Here is a 27,421-nt window from a genome sequence, read left to right on the forward strand (position 1 = left end):
CCTAATAACATCCACTCACTGCCCATCGTGCTTCCCTCTGCGGATATACAGCCTAATAACATCCACTCACTGCCCATCGTGCTTCCCCTCTGCGGATATACAGCCTAATAACATCCACCCGCTGCCCATCGTGCTTCCCCTCTGCGGATATACAGCCTAATAACATCCACTCACTGCCCATCGTGCTTCCCCTCTGCGGATATACAGCCTAATAACATCCACTCACTGCCCATCGTGCTTCCCCTCTGCGGATATACAGCCTAATAACATCCACTCACTGCCCATCGTGCTTCCCCTCTGCGGATATACAGCCTAATAACTTCCACTCACTGCCCATCGTGCTTCCCCTCTGCGGATATACAGCCTAATAACTTCCACTCACTGCCCATCGTGCTTCCCCTCTGAGGATATACAGCCTAATAACTTCCACTCACTGCCCATCGTGCTTCCCCTCTGAGGATATACAGCCTAATAACTTCCACTCACTGCCCATCGTGCTTCCCCTCTGAGGATATACAGCCTAATAACATCCACCCGCTGCCCATCGTGCTTCCCCTCTGCGGATAAACAGCCTAATAACTTCCACTCACTGCCCATCGTGCTTCCCCTCTGCGGATATACAGCCTAATAACATCCACTCACTGCCTATCGTGCTTCCCCTCTGCGGATATACAGCCTAATAACATCCACTCACTGCCCATCGTGCTTCCCCTCTGAGGATATACAGCCTAATAACATCCACCCGCTGCCCATCGTGCTTCCCCTCTGCGGATATACAGCCTAATAACATCCACCCGCTGCCCATCGTGCTTCCCCTCTGCGGAAATACAGCCTAATAACATCCACTCACTGCCCATCGTGCTTCCCCTCTGCGGATATACAGCCTAATAACATCCACTCACTGCCCATCGTGCTTCCCCTCTGAGGATATACAGCCTAATAACATCCACTCACTGCCCATCGTTCTTCCCCTCTGCGGATATACAGCCTAATAACATCCACTCACTGCCCATCGTTCTTCCCCTCTGCGGATATACAGCCTAATAACATCCACTCACTGCCCATCGTGCTTCCCCTCTGCGGATATACAGCCTAATAACATCCACTCACTGCCCATCGTGCTTCCCCTCTGCGGATATACAGCCTAATAACATCCACTCACTGCCCATCGTGCTTCCCCTCTGCGGATATACAGCCTAATAACATCCACTCGCTGCCCATCGTGCTTCCCCTCTGCGGATATACAGCCTAATAACATCCACTCGCTGCCCATCGTGCTTCCCCTCTGCGGATATACAGCCTAATAACATCCACCCGCTGCCCATCGTGCTTCCCCTCTGCGGATATACAGCCTAATAACATCCACTCACTGCCCATCGTGCTTCCCCTCTGCGGATATACAGCCTAATAACATCCACTAACTGCCCATCGTGCTTCCACTCTGCGGATATACAGCCTAATAACATCCACTCACTGCCCATCGTGCTTCCACTCTGCGGATATACAGCCTAATAACATCCACTCACTGCCCATCGTGCTTCCCCTCTGCGGATATACAGCCTAATAACATCCACTCACTGCCCATCGTGCTTCCCCTCTGCGGATATACAGCCTAATAACATCCACTCACTGCCCATCGTGCTTCCCGTCTGCGGATATACAGCCTAATAACATCCACTCACTGCCCATCGTGCTTCCCCTCTGCGGATATACAGCCTAATAACATCCACTCACTGCCCATCGTGCTTCCCCTCTGAGGATATACAGCCTAATAACATCCACTCACTGCCCATCGTGCTTCCCCTCTGAGGATATACAGCCTAATAACATCCACTCACTGCCCATCGTGCTTCCCCTCTGTGGATATACAGCCTAATAACATCCACTCACTGCCCATCGTGCTTCCCGTCTGCGGATATACAGCCTAATAACATCCACTCACTGCCCATTGACCGTGCTTCCCCTCTGCGGATATACAGCCTAATAACATCCACTCACTGCCCATCGTGCTTCCCCTCTGCGGATATACAGCCTAATAACATCCACTCACTGCCCATCGTGCTTCCCCTCTGCGGATATACAGCCTAATAACATCCACTCGCTGCCCATCGTGCTTCCCCTCTGCGGATATACAGCCTAATAACATCCACTCACTGCCCATCGTGCTTCCCCTCTGCGGATATACAGCCTAATAACATCCACTCGCTGCCCATCGTGCTTCCCCTCTGCGGATATACAGCCTAATAACATCCACTCGCTGCCCATCGTGCTTCCCCTCTGCGGATATACAGCCTAATAACATCCACTCACTGCCCATCGTGCTTCCCCTCTGAGGATATACAGCCTAATAACATCCACTCACTGCCCATCGTGCTTCCCCTCTGCGGATATACAGCCTAATAACATCCACTCACTGCCCATCGTGCTTCCCCTCTGCGGATATACAGCCTAATAACATCCACTCACTGCCCATCGTGCTTCCCCTCTGCGGATATACAGCCTAATAACATCCACTCACTGCCCATCGTGCTTCCCCTCTGCGGATATACAGCCTAATAACTTCCACTCACTGCCCATCGTGCTTCCCCTCTGCGGATATACAGCCTAATAACTTCCACTCACTGCCCATCGTGCTTCCCCTCTGCGGATAAACAGCCTAATAACTTCCACTCACTGCCCATCGTGCTTCCCCTCTGCGGATATACAGCCTAATAACTTCCACTCACTGCCCATCGTGCTTCCCCTCTGCGGATATACAGCCTAATAACATCCACTCACTGCCCATCGTGCTTCCCCTCTGCGGATATACAGCCTAATAACATCCACTCACTGCCCATCGTGCTTCCCCTCTGAGGATATACAGCCTAATAACATCCACTCACTGCCCATCGTGCTTCCCCTCTGCGGATATACAGCCTAATAACTTCCACTCACTGCCCATCGTGCTTCCCCTCTGCGGATATACAGCCTAATAACATCCACTCACTGCCCATCGTGCTTCCCCTCTGCGGATATACAGCCTAATAACATCCACTCACTGCCCATCGTGCTTCCCCTCTGCGGATATACAGCCTAATAACATCCACTCACTGCCCATCGTGCTTCCCCTCTGCGGATATACAGCCTAATAACATCCACTCGCTGCCCATCGTGCTTCCCCTCTGCGGATATACAGCCTAATAACATCCACTCGCTGCCCATCGTGCTTCCCCTCTGCGGATATACAGCCTAATAACATCCACCCGCTGCCCATCGTGCTTCCCCTCTGCGGATATACAGCCTAATAACATCCACTCACTGCCCATCGTGCTTCCCCTCTGAGGATATACAGCCTAATAACATCCACTCACTGCCCATCGTGCTTCCCCTCTGCGGATATACAGCCTAATAACATCCACTCACTGCCCATCGTGCTTCCCCTCTGCGGATATACAGCCTAATAACATCCACTCACTGCCCATCGTGCTTCCCCTCTGCGGATATACAGCCTAATAACTTCCACTCACTGCCCATCGTGCTTCCCCTCTGCGGATATACAGCCTAATAACTTCCACTCACTGCCCATCGTGCTTCCCCTCTGCGGATAAACAGCCTAATAACTTCCACTCACTGCCCATCGTGCTTCCCCTCTGCGGATAAACAGCCTAATAACTTCCACTCACTGCCCATCGTGCTTCCCCTCTGCGGATATACAGCCTAATAACTTCCACTCACTGCCCATCGTGCTTCCCCTCTGCGGATATACAGCCTAATAACATCCACTCACTGCCCATCGTGCTTCCCCTCTGCGGATATACAGCCTAATAACTTCCACTCACTGCCCATCGTGCTTCCCCTCTGCGGATATACAGCCTAATAACTTCCACTCACTGCCCATCGTGCTTCCCCTCTGCGGATATACAGCCTAATAACATCCACTCACTGCCCATCGTGCTTCCCCTCTGCGGATATACAGCCTAATAACATCCACTCACTGCCCATCGTGCTTCCCCTCTGCGGATATACAGCCTAATAACATCCACTCACTGCCCATCGTGCTTCCCCTCTGCGGATATACAGCCTAATAACATCCACTCACTGCCCATCGTGCTTCCCGTCTGCGGATATACAGCCTAATAACATCCACCCGCTGCCCATCGTGCTTCCCCTCTGAGGATATACAGCCTAATAACATCCACCCGCTGCCCATCGTGCTTCCCCTCTGCGGATATACAGCCTAATAACATCCACACACTGCCCATCGTGCTTCCCCTCTGCGGATATACAGCCTAATAACATCCACCCGCTGCCCATCGTGCTTCCCCTCTGCGGATATACAGCCTAATAACATCCACTCACTGCCCATCGTGCTTCCCCTCTGCGGATATACAGCCTAATAACATCCACTCACTGCCCATCGTGCTTCCCCTCTGCGGATATACAGCCTAATAACATCCACTCACTGCCCATCGTGCTTCCCCTCTGCGGATATACAGCCTAATAACTTCCACTCACTGCCCATCGTGCTTCCCCTCTGCGGATATACAGCCTAATAACATCCACTCACTGCCCATCGTGCTTCCCCTCTGCGGATATACAGCCTAATAACATCCACTCACTGCCCATCGTGCTTCCCCTCTGCGGATATACAGCCTAATAACATCCACTCACTGCCCATCGTGCTTCCCCTCTGCGGATATACAGCCTAATAACATCCACTCACTGCCCATCGTGCTTCCCCTCTGCGGATATACAGCCTAATAACATCCACTCACTGCCCATCGTGCTTCCCCTCTGCGGATATACAGCCTAATAACTTCCACTCACTGCCCATCGTGCTTCCCCTCTGCGGATATACAGCCTAATAACATCCACTCACTGCCCATCGTGCTTCCCCTCTGCGGATATACAGCCTAATAACATCCACCCGCTGCCCATCGTGCTTCCCCTCTGCGGATATACAGCCTAATAACATCCACTCACTGCCCATCGTGCTTCCCCTCTGCGGATATACAGCCTAATAACATCCACTCACTGCCCATCGTGCTTCCCCTCTGCGGATATACAGCCTAATAACATCCACTCACTGCCCATCGTGCTTCCCCTCTGCGGCTATACAGCCTAATAACATCCACTCACTGCCCATTGTGCTTCCCCTCTGCGGATATACAGCCTAATAACTTCCACTCACTGCCCATCGTGCTTCCCCTCTGCGGATATACAGCCTAATAACTTCCACTCACTGCCCATCGTGCTTCCCCTCTGCGGATATACAGCCTAATAACTTCCACTCACTGCCCATCGTGCTTCCCCTCTGCGGATATACAGCCTAATAACATCCACTCACTGCCCATCGTGCTTCCCCTCTGCGGATATACAGCCTAATAACTTCTACTCACTGCCTATCGTGCTTCCCCTCTGCGGATATACAGCCTAATAACATCCACTCACTGCCCATCGTGCTTCCCCTCTGCGGATATACAGCCTAATAACTTCCACTCACTGCCCATCGTGCTTCCCCTCTGAGGATATACAGCCTAATAACATCCACTCACTGCCCATCGTGCTTCCCCTCTGCGGATATACAGCCTAATAACTTCCACTCACTGCCCATCGTGCTTCCCCTCTGAGGATATACAGCCTAATAACATCCACTCACTGCCCATCGTGCTTCCCCTCTGCGGATATACAGCCTAATAACATCCACTCACTGCCCATCGTGCTTCCCCTCTGCGGATATACAGCCTAATAACATCCACTCACTGCCCATCGTGCTTCCCCTCTGCGGATATACAGCCTAATAACATCCACTCACTGCCCATCGTGCTTCCCCTCTGCGGATATACAGCCTAATAACATCCACTCACTGCCTATCGTGCTTCCCCTCTGCGGATATACAGCCTAATAACATCCACTCACTGCCTATCGTGCTTCCCCTCTGAGGATATACAGCCTAATAACATCCACCCGCTGCCCATCGTGCTTCCCCTCTGCAGATATACAGCCTAATAACATCCACCCGCTGCCCATCGTGCTTCCCCTCTGCGGATATACAGCCTAATAACATCCACTCACTGCCCATCGTGCTTCCCCTCTGCGGATATACAGCCTAATAACATCCACTCACTGCCCATCGTGCTTCCCCTCTGAGGATATACAGCCTAATAACATCCACTCACTGCCCATCGTTCTTCCCCTCTGCGGATATACAGCCTAATAACATCCACTCACTGCCCATCGTTCTTCCCCTCTGCGGATATACAGCCTAATAACATCCACTCACTGCCCATCGTGCTTCCCCTCTGAGGATATACAGCCTAATAACATCCACTCACTGCCCATCGTTCTTCCCCTCTGCGGATATACAGCCTAATAACATCCACTCACTGCCCATCGTGCTTCCCCTCTGCGGATATACAGCCTAATAACATCCACTCGCTGCCCATCGTGCTTCCCCTCTGCGGATATACAGCCTAATAACATCCACCCGCTGCCCATCGTGCTTCCCCTCTGCGGATATACAGCCTAATAACATCCACTCACTGCCCATCGTGCTTCCCCTCTGCGGATATACAGCCTAATAACATCCACTAACTGCCCATCGTGCTTCCACTCTGCGGATATACAGCCTAATAACATCCACTCACTGCCCATCGTGCTTCCACTCTGCGGATATACAGCCTAATAACATCCACTCACTGCCCATCGTGCTTCCCCTCTGCGGATATACAGCCTAATAACATCCACTCACTGCCCATCGTGCTTCCCCTCTGCGGATATACAGCCTAATAACATCCACTCACTGCCCATCGTGCTTCCCGTCTGCGGATATACAGCCTAATAACATCCACTCACTGCCCATCGTGCTTCCCCTCTGCGGATATACAGCCTAATAACATCCACTCACTGCCCATCGTGCTTCCCCTCTGAGGATATACAGCCTAATAACATCCACTCACTGCCCATCATGCTTCCCCTCTGAGGATATACAGCCTAATAACATCCACTCACTGCCCATCGTGCTTCCCCTCTGTGGATATACAGCCTAATAACATCCACTCACTGCCCATCGTGCTTCCCGTCTGCGGATATACAGCCTAATAACATCCACTCACTGCCCATTGACCGTGCTTCCCCTCTGCGGATATACAGCCTAATAACATCCACTCACTGCCCATCGTGCTTCCCCTCTGCGGATATACAGCCTAATAACATCCACTCACTGCCCATCGTGCTTCCCCTCTGCGGATATACAGCCTAATAACATCCACTCACTGCCCATCGTGCTTCCCCTCTGCGGATATACAGCCTAATAACATCCACTCGCTGCCCATCGTGCTTCCCCTCTGCGGATATACAGCCTAATAACATCCACTCGCTGCCCATCGTGCTTCCCCTCTGCGGATATACAGCCTAATAACATCCACTCACTGCCCATCGTGCTTCCCCTCTGAGGATATACAGCCTAATAACATCCACTCACTGCCCATCGTGCTTCCCCTCTGCGGATATACAGCCTAATAACATCCACTCACTGCCCATCGTGCTTCCCCTCTGCGGATATACAGCCTAATAACATCCACTCACTGCCCATCGTGCTTCCCCTCTGCGGATATACAGCCTAATAACATCCACTCACTGCCCATCGTGCTTCCCCTCTGCGGATATACAGCCTAATAACTTCCACTCACTGCCCATCGTGCTTCCCCTCTGCGGATATACAGCCTAATAACTTCCACTCACTGCCCATCGTGCTTCCCCTCTGCGGATAAACAGCCTAATAACTTCCACTCACTGCCCATCGTGCTTCCCCTCTGCGGATATACAGCCTAATAACTTCCACTCACTGCCCATCGTGCTTCCCCTCTGCGGATATACAGCCTAATAACATCCACTCACTGCCCATCGTGCTTCCCCTCTGCGGATATACAGCCTAATAACATCCACTCACTGCCCATCGTGCTTCCCCTCTGCGGATATACAGCCTAATAACTTCCACTCACTGCCCATCGTGCTTCCCCTCTGCGGATATACAGCCTAATAACTTCCACTCACTGCCCATCGTGCTTCCCCTCTGCGGATATACAGCCTAATAACATCCACTCACTGCCCATCGTGCTTCCCCTCTGCGGATATACAGCCTAATAACATCCACTCACTGCCCATCGTGCTTCCCCTCTGCGGATATACAGCCTAATAACATCCACTCACTGCCCATCGTGCTTCCCCTCTGCGGATATACAGCCTAATAACATCCACTCACTGCCCATCGTGCTTCCCCTCTGCGGATATACAGCCTAATAACATCCACTCGCTGCCCATCGTGCTTCCCCTCTGCGGATATACAGCCTAATAACATCCACCCGCTGCCCATCGTGCTTCCCCTCTGCGGATATACAGCCTAATAACATCCACCCACTGCCCATCGTGCTTCCCCTCTGAGGATATACAGCCTAATAACATCCACTCACTGCCCATCGTGCTTCCCCTCTGCGGATATACAGCCTAATAACATCCACTCACTGCCCATCGTGCTTCCCCTCTGCGGATATACAGCCTAATAACATCCACTCACTGCCCATCGTGCTTCCCCTCTGCGGATATACAGCCTAATAACATCCACTCACTGCCCATCGTGCTTCCCCTCTGCGGATATACAGCCTAATAACATCCACTCACTGCCCATCGTGCTTCCCCTCTGCGGATATACAGCCTAATAACTTCCACTCACTGCCCATCGTGCTTCCCCTCTGCGGATATACAGCCTAATAACATCCACTCACTGCCCATCGTGCTTCCCCTCTGCGGATATACAGCCTAATAACATCCACTCACTGCCCATCGTGCTTCCCCTCTGCGGATATACAGCCTAATAACATCCACTCACTGCCCATCGTGCTTCCCCTCTGCGGATATACAGCCTAATAACATCCACTCACTGCCCATCGTGCTTCCCCTCTGCGGATATACAGCCTAATAACATCCACTCACTGCCCATCGTGCTTCCCCTCTGCGGATATACAGCCTAATAACTTCCACTCACTGCCCATCGTGCTTCCCCTCTGCGGATATACAGCCTAATAACATCCACTCGCTGCCCATCGTGCTTCCCCTCTGCGGATATACAGCCTAATAACATCCACCCGCTGCCCATCGTGCTTCCCCTCTGCGGATATACAGCCTAATAACATCCACTCACTGCCCATCGTGCTTCCCCTCTGCGGATATACAGCCTAATAACATCCACTCACTGCCCATCGTGCTTCCCCTCTGCGGCTATACAGCCTAATAACATCCACTCACTGCCCATTGTGCTTCCCCTCTGCGGATATACAGCCTAATAACTTCCACTCACTGCCCATCGTGCTTCCCCTCTGCGGATATACAGCCTAATAACTTCCACTCACTGCCCATCGTGCTTCCCCTCTGCGGATATACAGCCTAATAACTTCCACTCACTGCCCATCGTGCTTCCCCTCTGCGGATATACAGCCTAATAACATCCACTCACTGCCCATCGTGCTTCCCCTCTGCGGATATACAGCCTAATAACTTCTACTCACTGCCTATCGTGCTTCCCCTCTGCGGATATACAGCCTAATAACATCCACTCACTGCCCATCGTGCTTCCCCTCTGCGGATATACAGCCTAATAACTTCCACTCACTGCCCATCGTGCTTCCCCTCTGAGGATATACAGCCTAATAACATCCACTCACTGCCCATCGTGCTTCCCCTCTGCGGATATACAGCCTAATAACTTCCACTCACTGCCCATCGTGCTTCCCCTCTGAGGATATACAGCCTAATAACATCCACTCACTGCCCATCGTGCTTCCCCTCTGCGGCTATACAGCCTAATAACATCCACTCACTGCCCATCGTGCTTCCCCTCTGCGGATATACAGCCTAATAACATCCACTCACTGCCCATCGTGCTTCCCCTCTGCGGATATACAGCCAAATAACATCCACTCACTGCCCATCGTGCTTCCCCTCTGCGGATATACAGCCTAATAACATCCACTCACTGCCCATCGTGCTTCCCCTCTGCGGATATACAGCCTAATAACTTCCACTCACTGCCCATCGTGCTTCCCCTCTGCGGATATACAGCCTAATAACATCCACTCACTGCCCATCGTGCTTCCCCTCTGCGGATATACAGCCTAATAACATCCACTCACTGCCCATCGTGCTTCCCCTCTGCGGATATACAGCCTAATAACATCCACTCACTGCCCATCGTGCTTCCCCTCTGCGGATATACAGCCTAATAACATCCACTCACTGCCCATCGTGCTTCCCCTCTGCGGATATACAGCCTAATAACATCCACTCACTGCCCATCGTGCTTCCCCTCTGCGGATATACAGCCTAATAACTTCCACTCACTGCCCATCGTGCTTCCCCTCTGCGGATATGCAGCCTAATAACATCCACTCGCTGCCCATCGTGCTTCCCCTCTGCGGATATACAGCCTAATAACATCCACCCGCTGCCCATCGTGCTTCCCCTCTGCGGATATACAGCCTAATAACATCCACTCACTGCCCATCGTGCTTCCCCTCTGCGGATATACAGCCTAATAACATCCACTCACTGCCCATCGTGCTTCCCCTCTGCGGCTATACAGCCTAATAACATCCACTCACTGCCCATCGTGCTTCCCCTCTGCGGATATACAGCCTAATAACTTCCACTCACTGCCCATCGTGCTTCCCCTCTGCGGATATACAGCCTAATAACTTCCACTCACTGCCCATCGTGCTTCCCCTCTGCGGATATACAGCCTAATAACTTCCACTCACTGCCCATCGTGCTTCCCCTCTGCGGATATACAGCCTAATAACTTCCACTCACTGCCCATCGTGCTTCCCCTCTGCGGATATACAGCCTAATAACATCCACTCACTGCCCATCGTGCTTCCCCTCTGCGGATATACAGCCTAATAACATCCACTCACTGCCCATCGTGCTTCCCCTCTGCGGATATACAGCCTAATAACATCCACTCGCTGCCCATCGTGCTTCCCCTCTGCGGATATACAGCCTAATAACATCCACCCGCTGCCCATCGTGCTTCCCCTCTGCGGATATACAGCCTAATAACATCCACTCACTGCCCATCGTGCTTCCCCTCTGAGGATATACAGCCTAATAACATCCACTCACTGCCCATCGTGCTTCCCCTCTGCGGATATACAGCCTAATAACATCCACTCACTGCCCATCGTGCTTCCCCTCTGCGGATATACAGCCTAATAACATCCACTCACTGCCCATCGTGCTTCCCCTCTGCGGATATACAGCCTAATAACATCCACTCACTGCCCATCGTGCTTCCCCTCTGCGGATATACAGCCTAATAACTTCCACTCACTGCCCATCGTGCTTCCCCTCTGCGGATATACAGCCTAATAACATCCACTCACTGCCCATCGTGCTTCCCCTCTGCGGATATACAGCCTAATAACATCCACTCACTGCCCATCGTGCTTCCCCTCTGCGGATATACAGCCTAATAACATCCACTCACTGCCCATCGTGCTTCCCCTCTGCAGATATACAGCCTAATAACATCCACTCACTGCCCATCGTGCTTCCCCTCTGCGGATATACAGCCTAATAACATCCACTCACTGCCCATCGTGCTTCCCCTCTGCGGATATACAGCCTAATAACTTCCACTCACTGCCCATCGTGCTTCCCCTCTGCGGATATACAGCCTAATAACATCCACTCACTGCCCATCGTGCTTCCCCTCTGCGGATATACAGCCTAATAACATCCACCCGCTGCCCATCGTGCTTCCCCTCTGCGGATATACAGCCTAATAACATCCACTCACTGCCCATCGTGCTTCCCCTCTGCGGATATACAGCCTAATAACATCCACTCACTGCCCATCGTGCTTCCCCTCTGCGGCTATACAGCCTAATAACATTCACTCACTGCCCATTGTGCTTCCCCTCTGCGGATATACAGCCTAATAACTTCCACTCACTGCCCATCGTGCTTCCCCTCTGCGGATATACAGCCTAATAACTTCCACTCACTGCCCATCGTGCTTCCCCTCTGCGGATATACAGCCTAATAACTTCCACTCACTGCCCATCGTGCTTCCCCTCTGCGGATATACAGCCTAATAACATCCACTCACTGCCCATCGTGCTTCCCCTCTGCGGATATACAGCCTAATAACTTCTACTCACTGCCTATCGTGCTTCCCCTCTGCGGATATACAGCCTAATAACATCCACTCACTGCCCATCGTGCTTCCCCTCTGCGGATATACAGCCTAATAACTTCCACTCACTGCCCATCGTGCTTCCCCTCTGAGGATATACAGCCTAATAACATCCACTCACTGCCCATCGTGCTTCCCCTCTGCGGATATACAGCCTAATAACTTCCACTCACTGCCCATCGTGCTTCCCCTCTGAGGATATACAGCCTAATAACATCCACTCACTGCCCATCGTGCTTCCCCTCTGCGGCTATACAGCCTAATAACATCCACTCACTGCCCATCGTGCTTCCCCTCTGCGGATATACAGCCTAATAACATCCACTCACTGCCCATCGTGCTTCCCCTCTGCGGATATACAGCCAAATAACATCCACTCACTGCCCATCGTGCTTCCCCTCTGCGGATATACAGCCTAATAACATCCACTCACTGCCCATCGTGCTTCCCCTCTGCGGATATACAGCCTAATAACTTCCACTCACTGCCCATCGTGCTTCCCCTCTGCGGATATACAGCCTAATAACATCCACTCACTGCCCATCGTGCTTCCCCTCTGCGGATATACAGCCTAATAACATCCACTCACTGCCCATCGTGCTTCCCCTCTGCGGATATACAGCCTAATAACATCCACTCACTGCCCATCGTGCTTCCCCTCTGCGGATATACAGCCTAATAACATCCACTCACTGCCCATCGTGCTTCCCCTCTGCGGATATACAGCCTAATAACATCCACTCACTGCCCATCGTGCTTCCCCTCTGCGGATATACAGCCTAATAACTTCCACTCACTGCCCATCGTGCTTCCCCTCTGCGGATATGCAGCCTAATAACATCCACTCACTGCCCATCGTGCTTCCCCTCTGCGGATATACAGCCTAATAACATCCACCCGCTGCCCATCGTGCTTCCCCTCTGCGGATATACAGCCTAATAACATCCACTCACTGCCCATCGTGCTTCCCCTCTGCGGATATACAGCCTAATAACATCCACTCACTGCCCATCGTGCTTCCCCTCTGCGGCTATACAGCCTAATAACATCCACTCACTGCCCATCGTGCTTCCCCTCTGCGGATATACAGCCTAATAACTTCCACTCACTGCCCATCGTGCTTCCCCTCTGCGGATATACAGCCTAATAACTTCCACTCACTGCCCATCGTGCTTCCCCTCTGCGGATATACAGCCTAATAACTTCCACTCACTGCCCATCGTGCTTCCCCTCTGCGGATATACAGCCTAATAACTTCCACTCACTGCCCATCGTGCTTCCCCTCTGCGGATATACAGCCTAATAACATCCACTCACTGCCCATCGTGCTTCCCCTCTGCGGATATACAGCCTAATAACTTCTACTCACTGCCTATCGTGCTTCCCCTCTGCGGATATACAGCCTAATAACATCCACTCACTGCCCATCGTGCTTCCCCTCTGCGGATATACAGCCTAATAACTTCCACTCACTGCCCATCGTGCTTCCCCTCTGAGGATATACAGCCTAATAACATCCACTCACTGCCCATCGTGCTTCCCCTCTGCGGATATACAGCCTAATAACTTCCACTCACTGCCCATCGTGCTTCCCCTCTGAGGATATACAGCCTAATAACATCCACTCACTGCCCATCGTGCTTCCCCTCTGCGGATATACAGCCTAATAACTTCCACTCACTGCCCATCGTGCTTCCCCTCTGCGGATATACAGCCTAATAACTTCTACTCACTGCCTATCGTGCTTCCCCTCTGCGGATATACAGCCTAATAACATCCACTCACTGCCCATTGTGCTTCCCCTCTGCGGATATACAGCCTAATAACATCCACTCACTGCCCATTGTGCTTCCCCTCTGCGGATATACAGCCTAATAACATCCACTCACTGCCCATCGTGCTTCCCCTCTGCGGCTATACAGCCTAATAACATCCACTCACTGCCCATCGTGCTTCCCCTCTGCGGATATACAGCCTAATAACTTCCACTCACTGCCCATCGTGCTTCCCCTCTGCGGATATACAGCCTAATAACATCCACTCACTGCCCATCGTGCTTCCCCTCTGCGGCTATACAGCCTAATAACATCCACTCACTGCCCATTGTGCTTCCCCTCTGCGGATATACAGCCTAATAACTTCCACTCACTGCCCATCGTGCTTCCCCTCTGCGGATATACAGCCTAATAACTTCCACTCACTGCCCATCGTGCTTCCCCTCTGCGGATATACAGCCTAATAACATCCACTCACTGCCCATTGTGCTTCCCCTCTGCGGATATACAGCCTAATAACTTCCACTCACTGCCCATCGTGCTTCCCCTCTGCGGATATACAGCCTAATAACTTCCACTCACTGCCCATCGTGCTTCCCCTCTGCGGATATACAGCCTAATAACTTCCACTCACTGCCCATCGTGCTTCCCCTCTGCAGATATACAGCCTAATAACATCCACTCACTGCCCATCGTGCTTCCCCTCTGCGGATATACAGCCTAATAACATCCACTCACTGCCCATCGTGCTTCCCCTCTGCGGATATACAGCCTAATAACTTCCACTCACTGCCCATCGTGCTTCCCCTCTGCGGATATACAGCCTAATAACATCCACTCACTGCCCATCGTGCTTCCCCTCTGCGGATATACAGCCTAATAACTTCCACTCACTGCCCATCGTGCTTCCCCTCTGCGGCTATACAGCCTAATAACATCCACTCACTGCCCATTGTGCTTCCCCTCTGCGGATATACAGCCTAATAACTTCCACTCACTGCCCATCGTGCTTCCCCTCTGCGGATATACAGCCTAATAACTTCCACTCACTGCCCATCGTGCTTCCCCTCTGCGGATATACAGCCTAATAACATCCACTCACTGCCCATTGTGCTTCCCCTCTGCGGATATACAGCCTAATAACTTCCACTCACTGCCCATCGTGCTTCCCCTCTGCGGATATACAGCCTAATAACTTCCACTCACTGCCCATCGTGCTTCCCCTCTGCGGATATACAGCCTAATAACTTCCACTCACTGCCCATCGTGCTTCCCCTCTGCGGATATACAGCCTAATAACATCCACTCACTGCCCATCGTGCTTCCCCTCTGCGGATATACAGCCTAATAACATCCACACACTGCCCATCGTGCTTCCCCTCTGCGGATATACAGCCTAATAACATCCACTCACTGCCCATCGTGCTTCCCCTCTGCGGATATACAGCCTAATAACTTCCACTCACTGCCCATCGTGCTTCCCCTCTGCGGATATACAGCCTAATAACATCCACTCACTGCCCATCGTGCTTCCCCTCTGCGGATATACAGCCTAATAACATCCACTCACTGCCCATCGTGCTTCCCCTCTGCGGATATACAGCCTAATAACTTCCACTCACTGCCCATCGTGCTTCCCCTCTGCGGATATACAGCCTAATAACATCCACTCACTGCCCATCGTGCTTCCCCTCTGCGGATATACAGCCTAATAACATCCACTCACTGCCCATCGTGCTTCCCCTCTGCGGATATACAGCCTAATCCCGGACACACAGACCCTGGGGGTCCTCATACTTACTGCGCACTATACACGGACAGTTCTACTACCTCCTGCTAAATTACTGCTCTTTTATGGGACATGTGGTATTTTTAAGGTATTTATTATGATTTTATTTCCTTGCATCTCTCCTTTTTGTGGGTTTTTATCCTCCATTGCCTATTTGGGGATACAATAAATTCCATTGTTACATACACTATCATATATGGGTATATTTAGAGCGAGCGCTTCTATGTTTGGGGTGTGTATATATATATATATACACACACACACAGACACCTGCTGCAGTACACTAAGGCCGCGTCCATAGTCCGCACGACATCACTCGCGGCGCAAAACAAAAGGCCGTACCACAATGAAGACGGCCATAGAGAGTGCGACCGCGCATGCGTAGAAGCGCCACCGCGATTCCCGGGCAGACAAAATGATTTGATTTTGTCGTGCGACAGCCGGGTCACGTGAGCGTTTCAGCCAATGAGGGCAAACCGCTCCCGTGACGTCACGGCGTCCGCCACACCTCCCCATCACGCCCCTCATAGGAATCCTACAGGCCACGGATCACTTCTCCTACAGGCGCGTGTCAGCTACTTTATCCCAGGCCTAAAGGACACAAGGCTGTGAGGTAGCCATATACACACACACACACTCACATACAGGCATACCCCGCATTAACGTACACATATATACAGGCATACCCCGCATTAACGTACACATATATACAGGCATACCCCGCATTAACGTACACATATATACAGGCATACCCCGCATTAACGTACACATATATACAGGCATACCCCGCATTAACGTACACATATATACAGGCATACCCCGCATTAACGTACACATATATACAGGCATACCCCGCATTAACGTACACATATATACAGGCATACCCCGCATTAACGTACACATATATACAGGCATACCCCGCATTAACGTACACATATATACAGGCATACCCCGCATTAACGTACACATATATACAGGCATACCCCGCATTAACGTACACATATATACAGGCATACCCCGCATTAACGTACACATATATACAGGCATACCCCGCATTAACGTACACATATATACAGGCATACCCCGCATTAACGTACACATATATACAGGCATACCCCGCATTAACGTACACATATATACAGGGATACCCCGCATTAACGTACACATATATACAGGCATACCCCGCATTAACGTACACATATATACAGGGATACCCCGCATTAACGTACACATATATACAGGCATACCCCGCATTAACGTACACATATATACAGGCATACCCCGCATTAACGTACACATATATACAGGCATACCCCGCATTAACGTACACATATATACAGGCATACCCCGCATTAACGTACACATATATACAGGCATACCCCGCATTAACGTACACATATATACAGGCATACCCCGCATTAACGTACACATATATACAGGCATACCCCGCATTAACGTACACATATATACAGGCATACCCCGCATTAACGTACACATATATACAGGCATACCCCGCATTAACGTACACATATATACAGGCATACCCCGCATTAACGTACACATATATACAGGCATACCCCGCATTAACGTACACATATATACCGGCATACCCCGCATTAACGTACACATATATACCGGCATACCCCGCATTAACGTACACATATATACAGGCATACCCCGCATTAACGTACACATATATACAGGCATACCCCGCATTAACGTACACATATATACAGGCATACCCCGCATTAACGTACACATATATACAGGCATACCCCGCATTAACGTACACATATATACAGGCATACCCCGCATTAACGTACACATATATACAGGCATACCCCGCATTAACGTACACATATATACAGGCATACCCCGCATTAACGTACACATATATACAGGCATACCCCGCATTAACGTACACATATATACAGGCATACCCCGCATTAACGTACACATATATACAGGCATACCCCGCATTAACGTACACATATATACAGGCATACCCCGCATTAACGTACACATATATACCGGCATACCCCGCATTAACGTACACATATATACAGGCATACCCCGCATTAACGTACACATATATACAGGCATACCCCGCATTAACGTACACATATATACAGGCATACCCCGCATTAACGTACACATATATACAGGCATACCCCGCATTAACGTACACATATATACAGGCATACCCCGCATTAACGTACACATATATACAGGCATACCCCGCATTAACGTACACATATATACAGGCATACCCCGCATTAACGTACACATATATACAGGCATACCCCGCATTAACGTACACATATATACAGGCATACCCCGCATTAACGTACACATATATACAGGCATACCCCGCATTAACGTACACATATATACAGGCATACCCCGCATTAACGTACACATATATACAGGCATACCCCGCATTAACGTACACATATATACAGGCATACCCCGCATTAACGTACACATATATACAGGCATACCCCGCATTAACGTACACATATATACAGGCATACCCCGCATTAACGTACACATATATACAGGCATACCCCGCATTAACGTACACATATATACAGGCATACCCCGCATTAACGTACACATATATACAGGCATACCCCGCATTAACGTACACATATATACAGGCATACCCCGCATTAACGTACACATATATACAGGCATACCCCGCATTAACGTACACATATATACAGGCATACCCCGCATTAACGTACACATATATACAGGCATACCCCGCATTAACGTACACATATATACAGGCATACCCCGCATTAACGTACACATATATACAGGCATACCCCGCATTAACGTACACATATATACAGGCATACCCCGCATTAACGTACACATATATACAGGCATACCCCGCATTAACGTACACATATATACAGGCATACCCCGCATTAACGTACACATATATACAGGCATACCCCGCATTAACGTACACATATATACAGGCATACCCCGCATTAACGTACACATATATACAGGCATACCCCGCATTAACGTACACATATATACAGGCATACCCCGCATTAACGTACACATATATACAGGCATACCCCGCATTAACGTACACATATATACAGGCATACCCCGCATTAACGTACACATATATACAGGCATACCCCGCATTAACGTACACATATATACAGGCATACCCCGCATTAACGTACACATATATACAGGCATAACCCGCATTAACGTACACATATATACCGGCATACCCCGCATTAACGTACACATATATACAGGCATACCCCGCATTAACGTACACATATATACAGGCATACCCCGCATTAACGTACACATATATACAGGCATACCCCGCATTAACGTACACATATATACAGGCATACCCCGCATTAACGTACACATATATACAGGCATACCCCGCATTAACGTACACATATATACAGGCATACCCCGCATTAACGTATACAGGCATACCCCGCATTAACGTACACATATATACAGGCATACCCCGCATTAACGTACACATATATACAGGCATACCCCGCATTAACGTACACATATATACAGGCATACCCCGCATTAACGTACACATATATACAGGCATACCCCGCATTAACGTACACATATATACAGGCATACCCCGCATTAACGTACACATATATACAGGCATACCCCGCATTAACGTACACATATATACAGGCATACCCCGCATTAACGTACACATATATACAGGCATACCCCGCATTAACGTACACATATATACAGGCATACCCCGCATTAACGTACACATATATACAGGCATACCCCGCATTAACGTACACATATATACAGGCATACCCCGCATTAACGTACACATATATACAGGCATACCCCGCATTAACGTACACATATATACAGGCATACCCCGCATTAACGTACACATATATACAGGCATACCCCGCATTAACGTACACATATATACAGGCATACCCCGCATTAACGTACACATATATACAGGCATACCCCGCATTAACGTACGCAAAGGGTTCAGAGCATGTATGGAAAGCGAAAATGTACTTAAAGTGAAGCACTACCTTTTCCCACTTATCGATGCATGTACTGTACTGCAATCGTCATATACGTGCATAACTGATGTAATTAACGCATGTGTAACAGGCTCTATAGTCTCCCCGCTTGCGCACAGCTTCGGTACAGGTAGGGAGCGGGTATTGCTGATCAGGATGTGTTGACAGGCGCATGCGTGAGCTGCCGTTTGCCTATTGGGCGATATGTCCTTACTCGCGAGTGTACTTAAAGTGAGTGTCCTTAAACCGGGGTATGCCTGTACTCACAAATGCACACACTCAAATACATACTCACACACACTCACATATACACTCATTGTAACGCAAGCACTCACACTAATACCAGAAACAAATATTCACACACTCATACTCATACATGCTCATAGTCACACAGGCAGGGTATTAAAGGTCAGTAGTTACCCCCGCAAGTGTGGTTGTCGCGGTGCAGGAAGTATTCTGGGGGGCAGGAGCAGAAATAACCTCCAATATAATTGTTGCAGAAATGTGAGCAACTATTATCTGAGAATTCCTCACACTCATCCAGATCTGTAAGAGGGAGAGAGAGAAGGGGGGGGAGGGGGGGAGTAGGGGGGGAGAGAGAGAGGAAGAAAGGGTGAGATAGAAGGGGAAAGAGAGTTGGAGAAGGGGGACAGAAGGAAGGAGAGAGGGGGAAGGGGGAAAAGGGGGACAGTCAGAGAGAGAGGGAGAAGGGGGAAAGAGAGGGAAAAAGGGACAGAGAGAGGAGGGGGAAAGAGAGAGACAAAGAGGGAGAAGGGGAGAGCGTGGGAGAAGGGGAGAGTGTGGGAGAAGGGGTGAGAGAGTTTGAGAAGCGGAGAGAGGGTGAAGGGGAGAGTTAGAGAGAGAGGGAGAAGTGGGGAGAAAGAGGGGAAAAGGGGGAGAGTGGGAAGGGGGAGGGGTGAAGGGGAGAGACACAGAGAGAGAGGTGGGGGGAATGGGAGAGAGGAGAGAGAGAGACACAGATAGAGAGAGAGGTGGGAGAAATGGGAGAGAGGAGAGGGAGAAAGGGAGAGGGATAGAGAAAGAGGGAGAGAGAGAGGAAGAAGGGTATTGAGGGAGAGGGGGATTGAGGGAGAAGGCAGAGTGAGAAGGAGACAGTGAAGGTGAGAGGTAGAAGGGGAGTGAGAGAAAATAAAGAAAGAGAGACAGAAGGGTTGGGGTGAAAAAGAGAGAAAGAGGGGGAGAAGGGGAGAGAGAGAGGGAGAATGAGAGAGAGGTAGAATGGGGATAGAGAGAAGGAGTAGAGGGGGAGGAGGGGAGAGAGAGGGAGAATGGGGATAGAGAGAAGGAGAAAAAAACGTAGAGACATGGGAAGGGAGAGAGCGGGAGAAATAGAAAGGGTGAAGGGGGACAGAAAGAGGTGGGAGAGAGGGGAAGAAGGGGGAGAGAGGGAGAAGGGGAGATGGAGAGAGGGAAAGAGGAGAGAGGGAGACCGGGGAAAGATTGAGGAAGAAGGGGGGGGGGGAGAGAGAGAGAGAGAGAGAAGGTGAAGTGGAGAGAAAAATTGGTAGGGAGAAGGGGAGTGAGAGAGAAAGGGAGACAGAAGGGGAGAGAGAAGAGGAGAGGGGGGAGGTCAAAAGGCAGAGAGGGAGAAGAGGAGAGGGACAGGTGGGGGGGAAGTTGAGAGGTGGGGGAAGGAAAGAGAAGGGGGGGGTGGAGAGAAAAAGAGAAGGGGGGGGAGAGAAAAAGAGAAGGGGGAGAGAGAGAGCAGAGTGAGGGAAAAAGGATGAACAAGAAAGGCACAGAGAGGAGAGGGTGGAGTGGGAGTGAAAAGGAAAAAAGGCGAGGGAGAGGGATAAACGTGGGAGAGGAAGGAGATAGAGTGAGGGAAGTGAGGGAGGAGAAAAAGAGAGAGAGGTGGGAAAGGAGACAGAATATAAACAGCTATATACATGTAACACACAATATACTGTACATATGTATGGGATACATATATGTAAAATATACACACCCATACACGTGATACATGCAAAATATACATATAGTTCATGTGACAAACATTCACACATGTGCATGTATAAGCAATAAATGTAATGTATACATATTTTCACATACATGTAAAATACAGATGTTGTGCACATACATGCAATACATGATACATACACACAGTGACAGAGTCATAGACTCCATATATGTTAGCAGGAGGTTGCATTATGCCTGCTTTCCACTATCTGGTGAGGTACTGTAACTCCACGTGTTAAACAGGCCACAGGTGATCCTAATTAAGTGAGCTCACGTGCTTCAAAAAGGGGGAAAGGAAATGCCTCTGGGGCAGCAGTCTCTCAGCGGCGACAGAGAGGCGACAGAGAGGCGACAGAGAGGCACTGCTCATACATATGCTGTCCCGAATGGAATAAAGCTCCCAGGTAAGGAGCCAAGTGGTACTGCACCGACACACTTTATTCGAGCAAATACCCAGTTTGTACCTGGCAGATACCTGGAATGCGCCGCTCCTCACCTCTGACAAGCCCCGTTGCGTTTGCCTTCCCAGCCTGGGTTCATGCCTGGCTGACGGGCGGCTGATCTGTTAAATGATAATGATTAGGATTTAATAGGCTGCAATGCTTCGCGTGTCTACCAGATGGCATAAATTCATGAATTGTAATGCAGTATATATATATATACTGTGCAGTATTGCAGCCAGCGGGAATAAAATGCTTCAATCCCTGCCTGGAAAATAACCCAATGCACTCGGGCAGAAAACAGTCACAAACCTCAATACACCCGGGTATACCCGAATTCGTGGGACTAGCCGAGCTCGAATAAAGTGTGTCGCCAGTGTATTACCAAATTTTTTGGTCTTGTCTAGGTTAGCTAACCAGCCGGGTAGATAGTGGAACTAACTAAACAAAAGCTCAGCCTAACTGGGATAGGCTTTTGGTTTGATATTTTGTTTTACTTAAAGGGACAGAGCAGCCATTGTTTTGTTATATTTTTGGACAATTAAAACCACAAGAATATTATTTCACCGGAACAATTGTGTTGCCTCCTCACTAACCACAGTCATCCTGCCACAACACGTAATATATATATATATATATATATATATATAATATATATATATATATATATATATATATATATATGATTTTAATACACACATACATGAAATATGCATGAGTTATATACACGTCTATATACCCACATATATAGATATGCAAAACATGTGTTATATACAAACACATACATGTACAGTATACATGTAACACACACACCCACAGCCATGTAGTAGGCAGAGAATCCTGTGTATCTCTCCTGGTTGGAGAAGTCAGACTGGAAGAGGAGGGTCAGGGAGCTGGACGGGAACAGTCTATCCTCCAGGGGTGCTCCCTGTAACCCCGCAGACCTGCGGCCACACAGCTTCTGCTCCACAATGTCCCCAACCATAACCTGCAAAGCAGAGATGCAGACGTTCACCTGGAGCTGGCTGCACAGGGGCTAAGCGCTGCCACTCGCACTGACAGAAAGTGCACAAGCACTGGCACTCACAGACTGACAGAGCACAAGCACTGCCACTCACACAGACAGAGCACAAGCACTGCCACTCACACAGACAGAGCACAAGCACTGCCACTCACACCGACAGAAAGTGCACAAGCACTGCCACTCACACCGACAGACAGAGCACAAGCACTGCCACTCACACAGACAGAGCACAAGCACTGCCACTCACACTGACAGACAGAGCACAAGCACTGCCACTCACACAGACTGACAGAGCACAAGCACTGCCACTCACACAGACTGACAGAGCACAAGCACTGCCACTCACACAGACAGAGCACAAGCACTGCCACTCACACCGACAGAAAGTGCACAAGCAATGCCACTCACACCGACAGACAGAGCACAAGCACTGCCACTCACACAGACAGACAGAGCACAAGCACTGCCACTCACACAGACAGAGCACAAGCACTGCCAATCACACAGACTGAGCACAAGCGCTGCCACTCGCACCGACAGAAAGTGCACAAGCCCTGCCACTCAGACCGACAGACAGAGCACAAGCACTGCCACTCACACAGACAGAGCACAAGCACTGCCACTCACACAGACAGAGCACAAGCACTGCCACTCACACCGACAGAAAGTGCACAAGCACTGCCACTCACACCGACAGACAGAGCACAAGCACTGCCACTCACACCGACAGACAGAGCACAAGCACTGCCACTCGCACCGACAGAAAGTGCACAAGCCCTGCCACTCACACCGACAGACAGAGCACAAGCACTGCCACTCACACAGACAGAGCACAAGCACTGCCACTCACACAGACAGAGCACAAGCACTGCCACTCACACAGACTGAGCACAAGCACTGTCACTCACACAGACTGAGCACAATCACTTCCACTCACACAGACTGAGCACAAGCACTGTCACTCACACAGACAGAGCACAAGCACTGCCACTCACACAGACAGACAGAGCACAAGCACTGCCACTCACACAGACTGAGCACAAGCACTGCCACTCACACAGACAGACAGAGCACAAGCACTGCCACTCACACAGACAGACAGAGCACAAGTACTGCCACTCACACAGACAGACAGACAGAGCACAAGAACTGCCACTTGCACCGACAAAGTGCACAAGCACTGCCACTCACACAGACTGACAGAGCACAAGCACTGCCACTCACACAGACTGAGCACAAGCACTGCCACTCACACAGACTGAAAGAGCACAAGCACTGCCACTCACACAGACTGAGCACAAGCATTGCCACTCACACAGACTGAGCACAAGCACTGCCACTCACACAGACAGACAGAGCACAAGCACTGCCACTCACACAGACTGAGCACAAGCACTGCCACTCACACAGACAGACAGAGCACAAGCACTGCCACTCACACAGACTGACAGAGCACAAGCACTGCCACTCACACAGACTGACAGAGCACAAGCACTGCCACTCACACAGACTGAGCACAAGCATTGCCACTCACACAGACTGAGCACAAGCACTGCCACTCACACAGACTGAGCACAAGCACTGCCACTCACACAGACTGAGCACAAGCACTGCCACTCACACAGACTGAGCACAAGCACTGCCACTCACACAGACAGCACAAGCACTGCCACTCACACAGACTGAGCACAAGCACTGCCACTCACACAGACAGACTGAGCACAAGCACTGCCACTCACACAGACAGACTGAGCACAAGCACTGCCACTCACACAGACAGACTGAGCACAAGCACTGCCACTCACACAGACTGACTGAGCACTGTAAATTACCCACAGACGGTACACTGAAACCAGACCCCCACACTTATGCTATACTAATTGGTTCTATGTGTATACGGACGCTCTCCCTGTATAGATTGACTCCAATATTGTATATACTGCCTCCCTGTACATACTGAGCCCTCCTAGCATATATCGACTCCCATAGTATACATATTGACTCCCATAGTATACATATTGACTCCCATAGTATACATATTGACTCCCATAGTATACATATTGACTCCCTGGCTTCATTTCACCTGCAAAGAGTCGTACTCGCACTTCTCCGAAGGTTCGATATCGAGGTGGATTAAGTAGAGTCGAATTCCAAATCCCTCCGGTACCTTGATCTCCCAGGACTCCCGGGCACTGCTGGGGTATCCCTGGGGATAATTTGGGGACGTGATCTCCCCGTACATAGCGGAGGGCTCTAAGCTGACACACCCCAAGAGGGCGAACAGGAGCCACAACCTGGGGATGGAGGGGCAGCATCAGGAGGAACAAAGCATTCTGGTCCCTGCCATGCTTCTCTCCCTCTCTGGTTCTGTATTTGCAAAGCATTCTGGTCCCTGCCATGCTTCTCTCCCTCTCTGGTTCTGTATTTGCAAAGCATTCTGGTCCCTGCCATGCTTCTCTCCCTCTCTGGTTCTGTATTTGCAAAGCATTCTGGTCCTTGTTGTCTTGATATCTATGGGTCTGTATTTACAATGCGCTCACATAGATTGTAAGCTCTTTGGGCAGAATATCCTTGTCCTACTGTTTACTTTGTGTTTGATGCGCTTATTCCCATTATGCATTGTGCAGAACATCTTTGTTAAATTGTTGTGTCTATTACTACTGTGAAGCGTTACATACACTATACCAATAAAGATATACATGCATTCTGGTCCCTGCAGTACTGATCTCTCTCGGGTTCTGTATTTAGATTGTAAGCTCTGTGGGGCACTGTGTATATGTATGCCTGTAGTATGTAAGACAACGGCCAGTGCTGTGTAGGAATGAAATGAAAACCCTGCAGGAATAAAAGTCTGTATCATGAAAACTCACCTCATATCAACAAATCAGACAGCGTCTCACTTACCACACGGAGGAAACTACATGAGAGGGAGAGATGGAGGAGGGAGGGAGGGATGAAGATAAGAAAAGAGAGGGAGAGATGGGAGTATAAGGAAAGGGGGGGGGAGAGAGAGGTAGAGATAGAAAGTCAGGAAGAAAAATTTGGGGGGGAAGGAAGAAAAGAGAGACAGAAAGATGAAGGAGAGCGTGAAAGGAAGAGAGAGGAAAATGGAGAGAGAAAGAGGGATAGATGGGAGAGAGTGAGAGGGGGAAGAAGGGGACAGAGACAGGGAGGGAGAGAATCAGAGGGGGTCTTTCAAACCCTGTGCTCTTACCCTGTGGTGTTAATGGTGGGTCATAGCGTTGGATCTGACTCCCGGGTAGGTGAACTCGTCTGATGAATGTTGGACCCTGGCACAGACCGGGTTTGGTCAAGAGGGGTGGGGGGGGGGGATTTTTTGCTGTTGGACTGACCCTTGGTGCTGACCCAAGCTCCCCCTGCTGCTGACATCAGTTACCTGCACTGGGTAGAGAGGGGAAAGAAACCCCCCAAGTGATGGGTGGGAGGGAGGAGCAGCTCTGGGAATGTCCGGGATTTCACAAGAGCTGGGACGGAGTTTAGGAGAAATCAAGTGATTTCCTATAAACCGAAAGGCGAGGGGTTGGGATTTCAATACACAGCTGGATCTGATAACATGGAAATAACGGATTCCTGTGCCATGTACAGCTGATACCACCCCGCGGAAGTATATATGTGTAACAGGTTCTCCCCCACCCTCTGGGAAATCTCACTATTACAGGGTGTTATGTGCTGGTTACCCGCTGGCTCACAGAATCGCTGCGTTTCCGCCGTTATTAGTGGCGAAGACAGGACAGGCTTTTGGGTTGATGGTTGTTTCTTTCTCAATTGTGCGGTGCCTCCACCTCCAGCAGGATCCAGTAGGACTGGATGCAATCCCTGCAGGAGAACCCACTTGTGATACTCCCCCTGATTAATTGCAGTCTCAGGCAGGGTGTATAATGAAACAGGAACGGCTGTATTCTTTTCACTCTGAATACAGCATAACAGGTACACCTCTAGTCCCTCCTCCGGATGGTCCCTGGAATCAGGCCCGAGGCCCAAGAGTCTATCCTTGCTCTTCCCCTATTCCCTGAAGGAATAGGGGGTAGTGGTCCCACTCCCCTAAGGGAGGGGATGGAAGGTGCGCTCCCTGTAACTCTCTCTCCTTCTC

At 50.1% G+C, this 27,421-nt stretch overlaps 1 protein-coding gene across 1 annotated transcript in view; it reads right to left on the bottom strand.

Moving 5' to 3' along the window:
• The window catches only part of C1S (complement C1s), a 41,876-nt gene extending 14,979 nt beyond the window's left edge, over positions 1-26,897 (bottom strand). The window contains exons 1-5 of the mRNA XM_075584982.1: positions 26,525-26,897; positions 26,181-26,227; positions 25,394-25,604; positions 23,100-23,274; positions 20,287-20,412 (exon numbers count right to left, since the gene is read on the bottom strand). Of these exons, the coding sequence (XP_075441097.1) occupies positions 20,287-20,412; positions 23,100-23,274; positions 25,394-25,604; positions 26,181-26,185 (517 nt within the window). The 5' untranslated portion in view covers positions 26,186-26,227; positions 26,525-26,897. The remainder of the gene's footprint in view (positions 1-20,286; positions 20,413-23,099; positions 23,275-25,393; positions 25,605-26,180; positions 26,228-26,524) is intronic.
• Between the last annotated feature and the right edge of the window lie 524 nt (positions 26,898-27,421).

Source organism: Ascaphus truei, unplaced genomic scaffold, assembly GCF_040206685.1.
Source record: "Ascaphus truei isolate aAscTru1 unplaced genomic scaffold, aAscTru1.hap1 HAP1_SCAFFOLD_834, whole genome shotgun sequence".
NCBI classification, from domain to species: domain Eukaryota; kingdom Metazoa; phylum Chordata; class Amphibia; order Anura; family Ascaphidae; genus Ascaphus; species Ascaphus truei.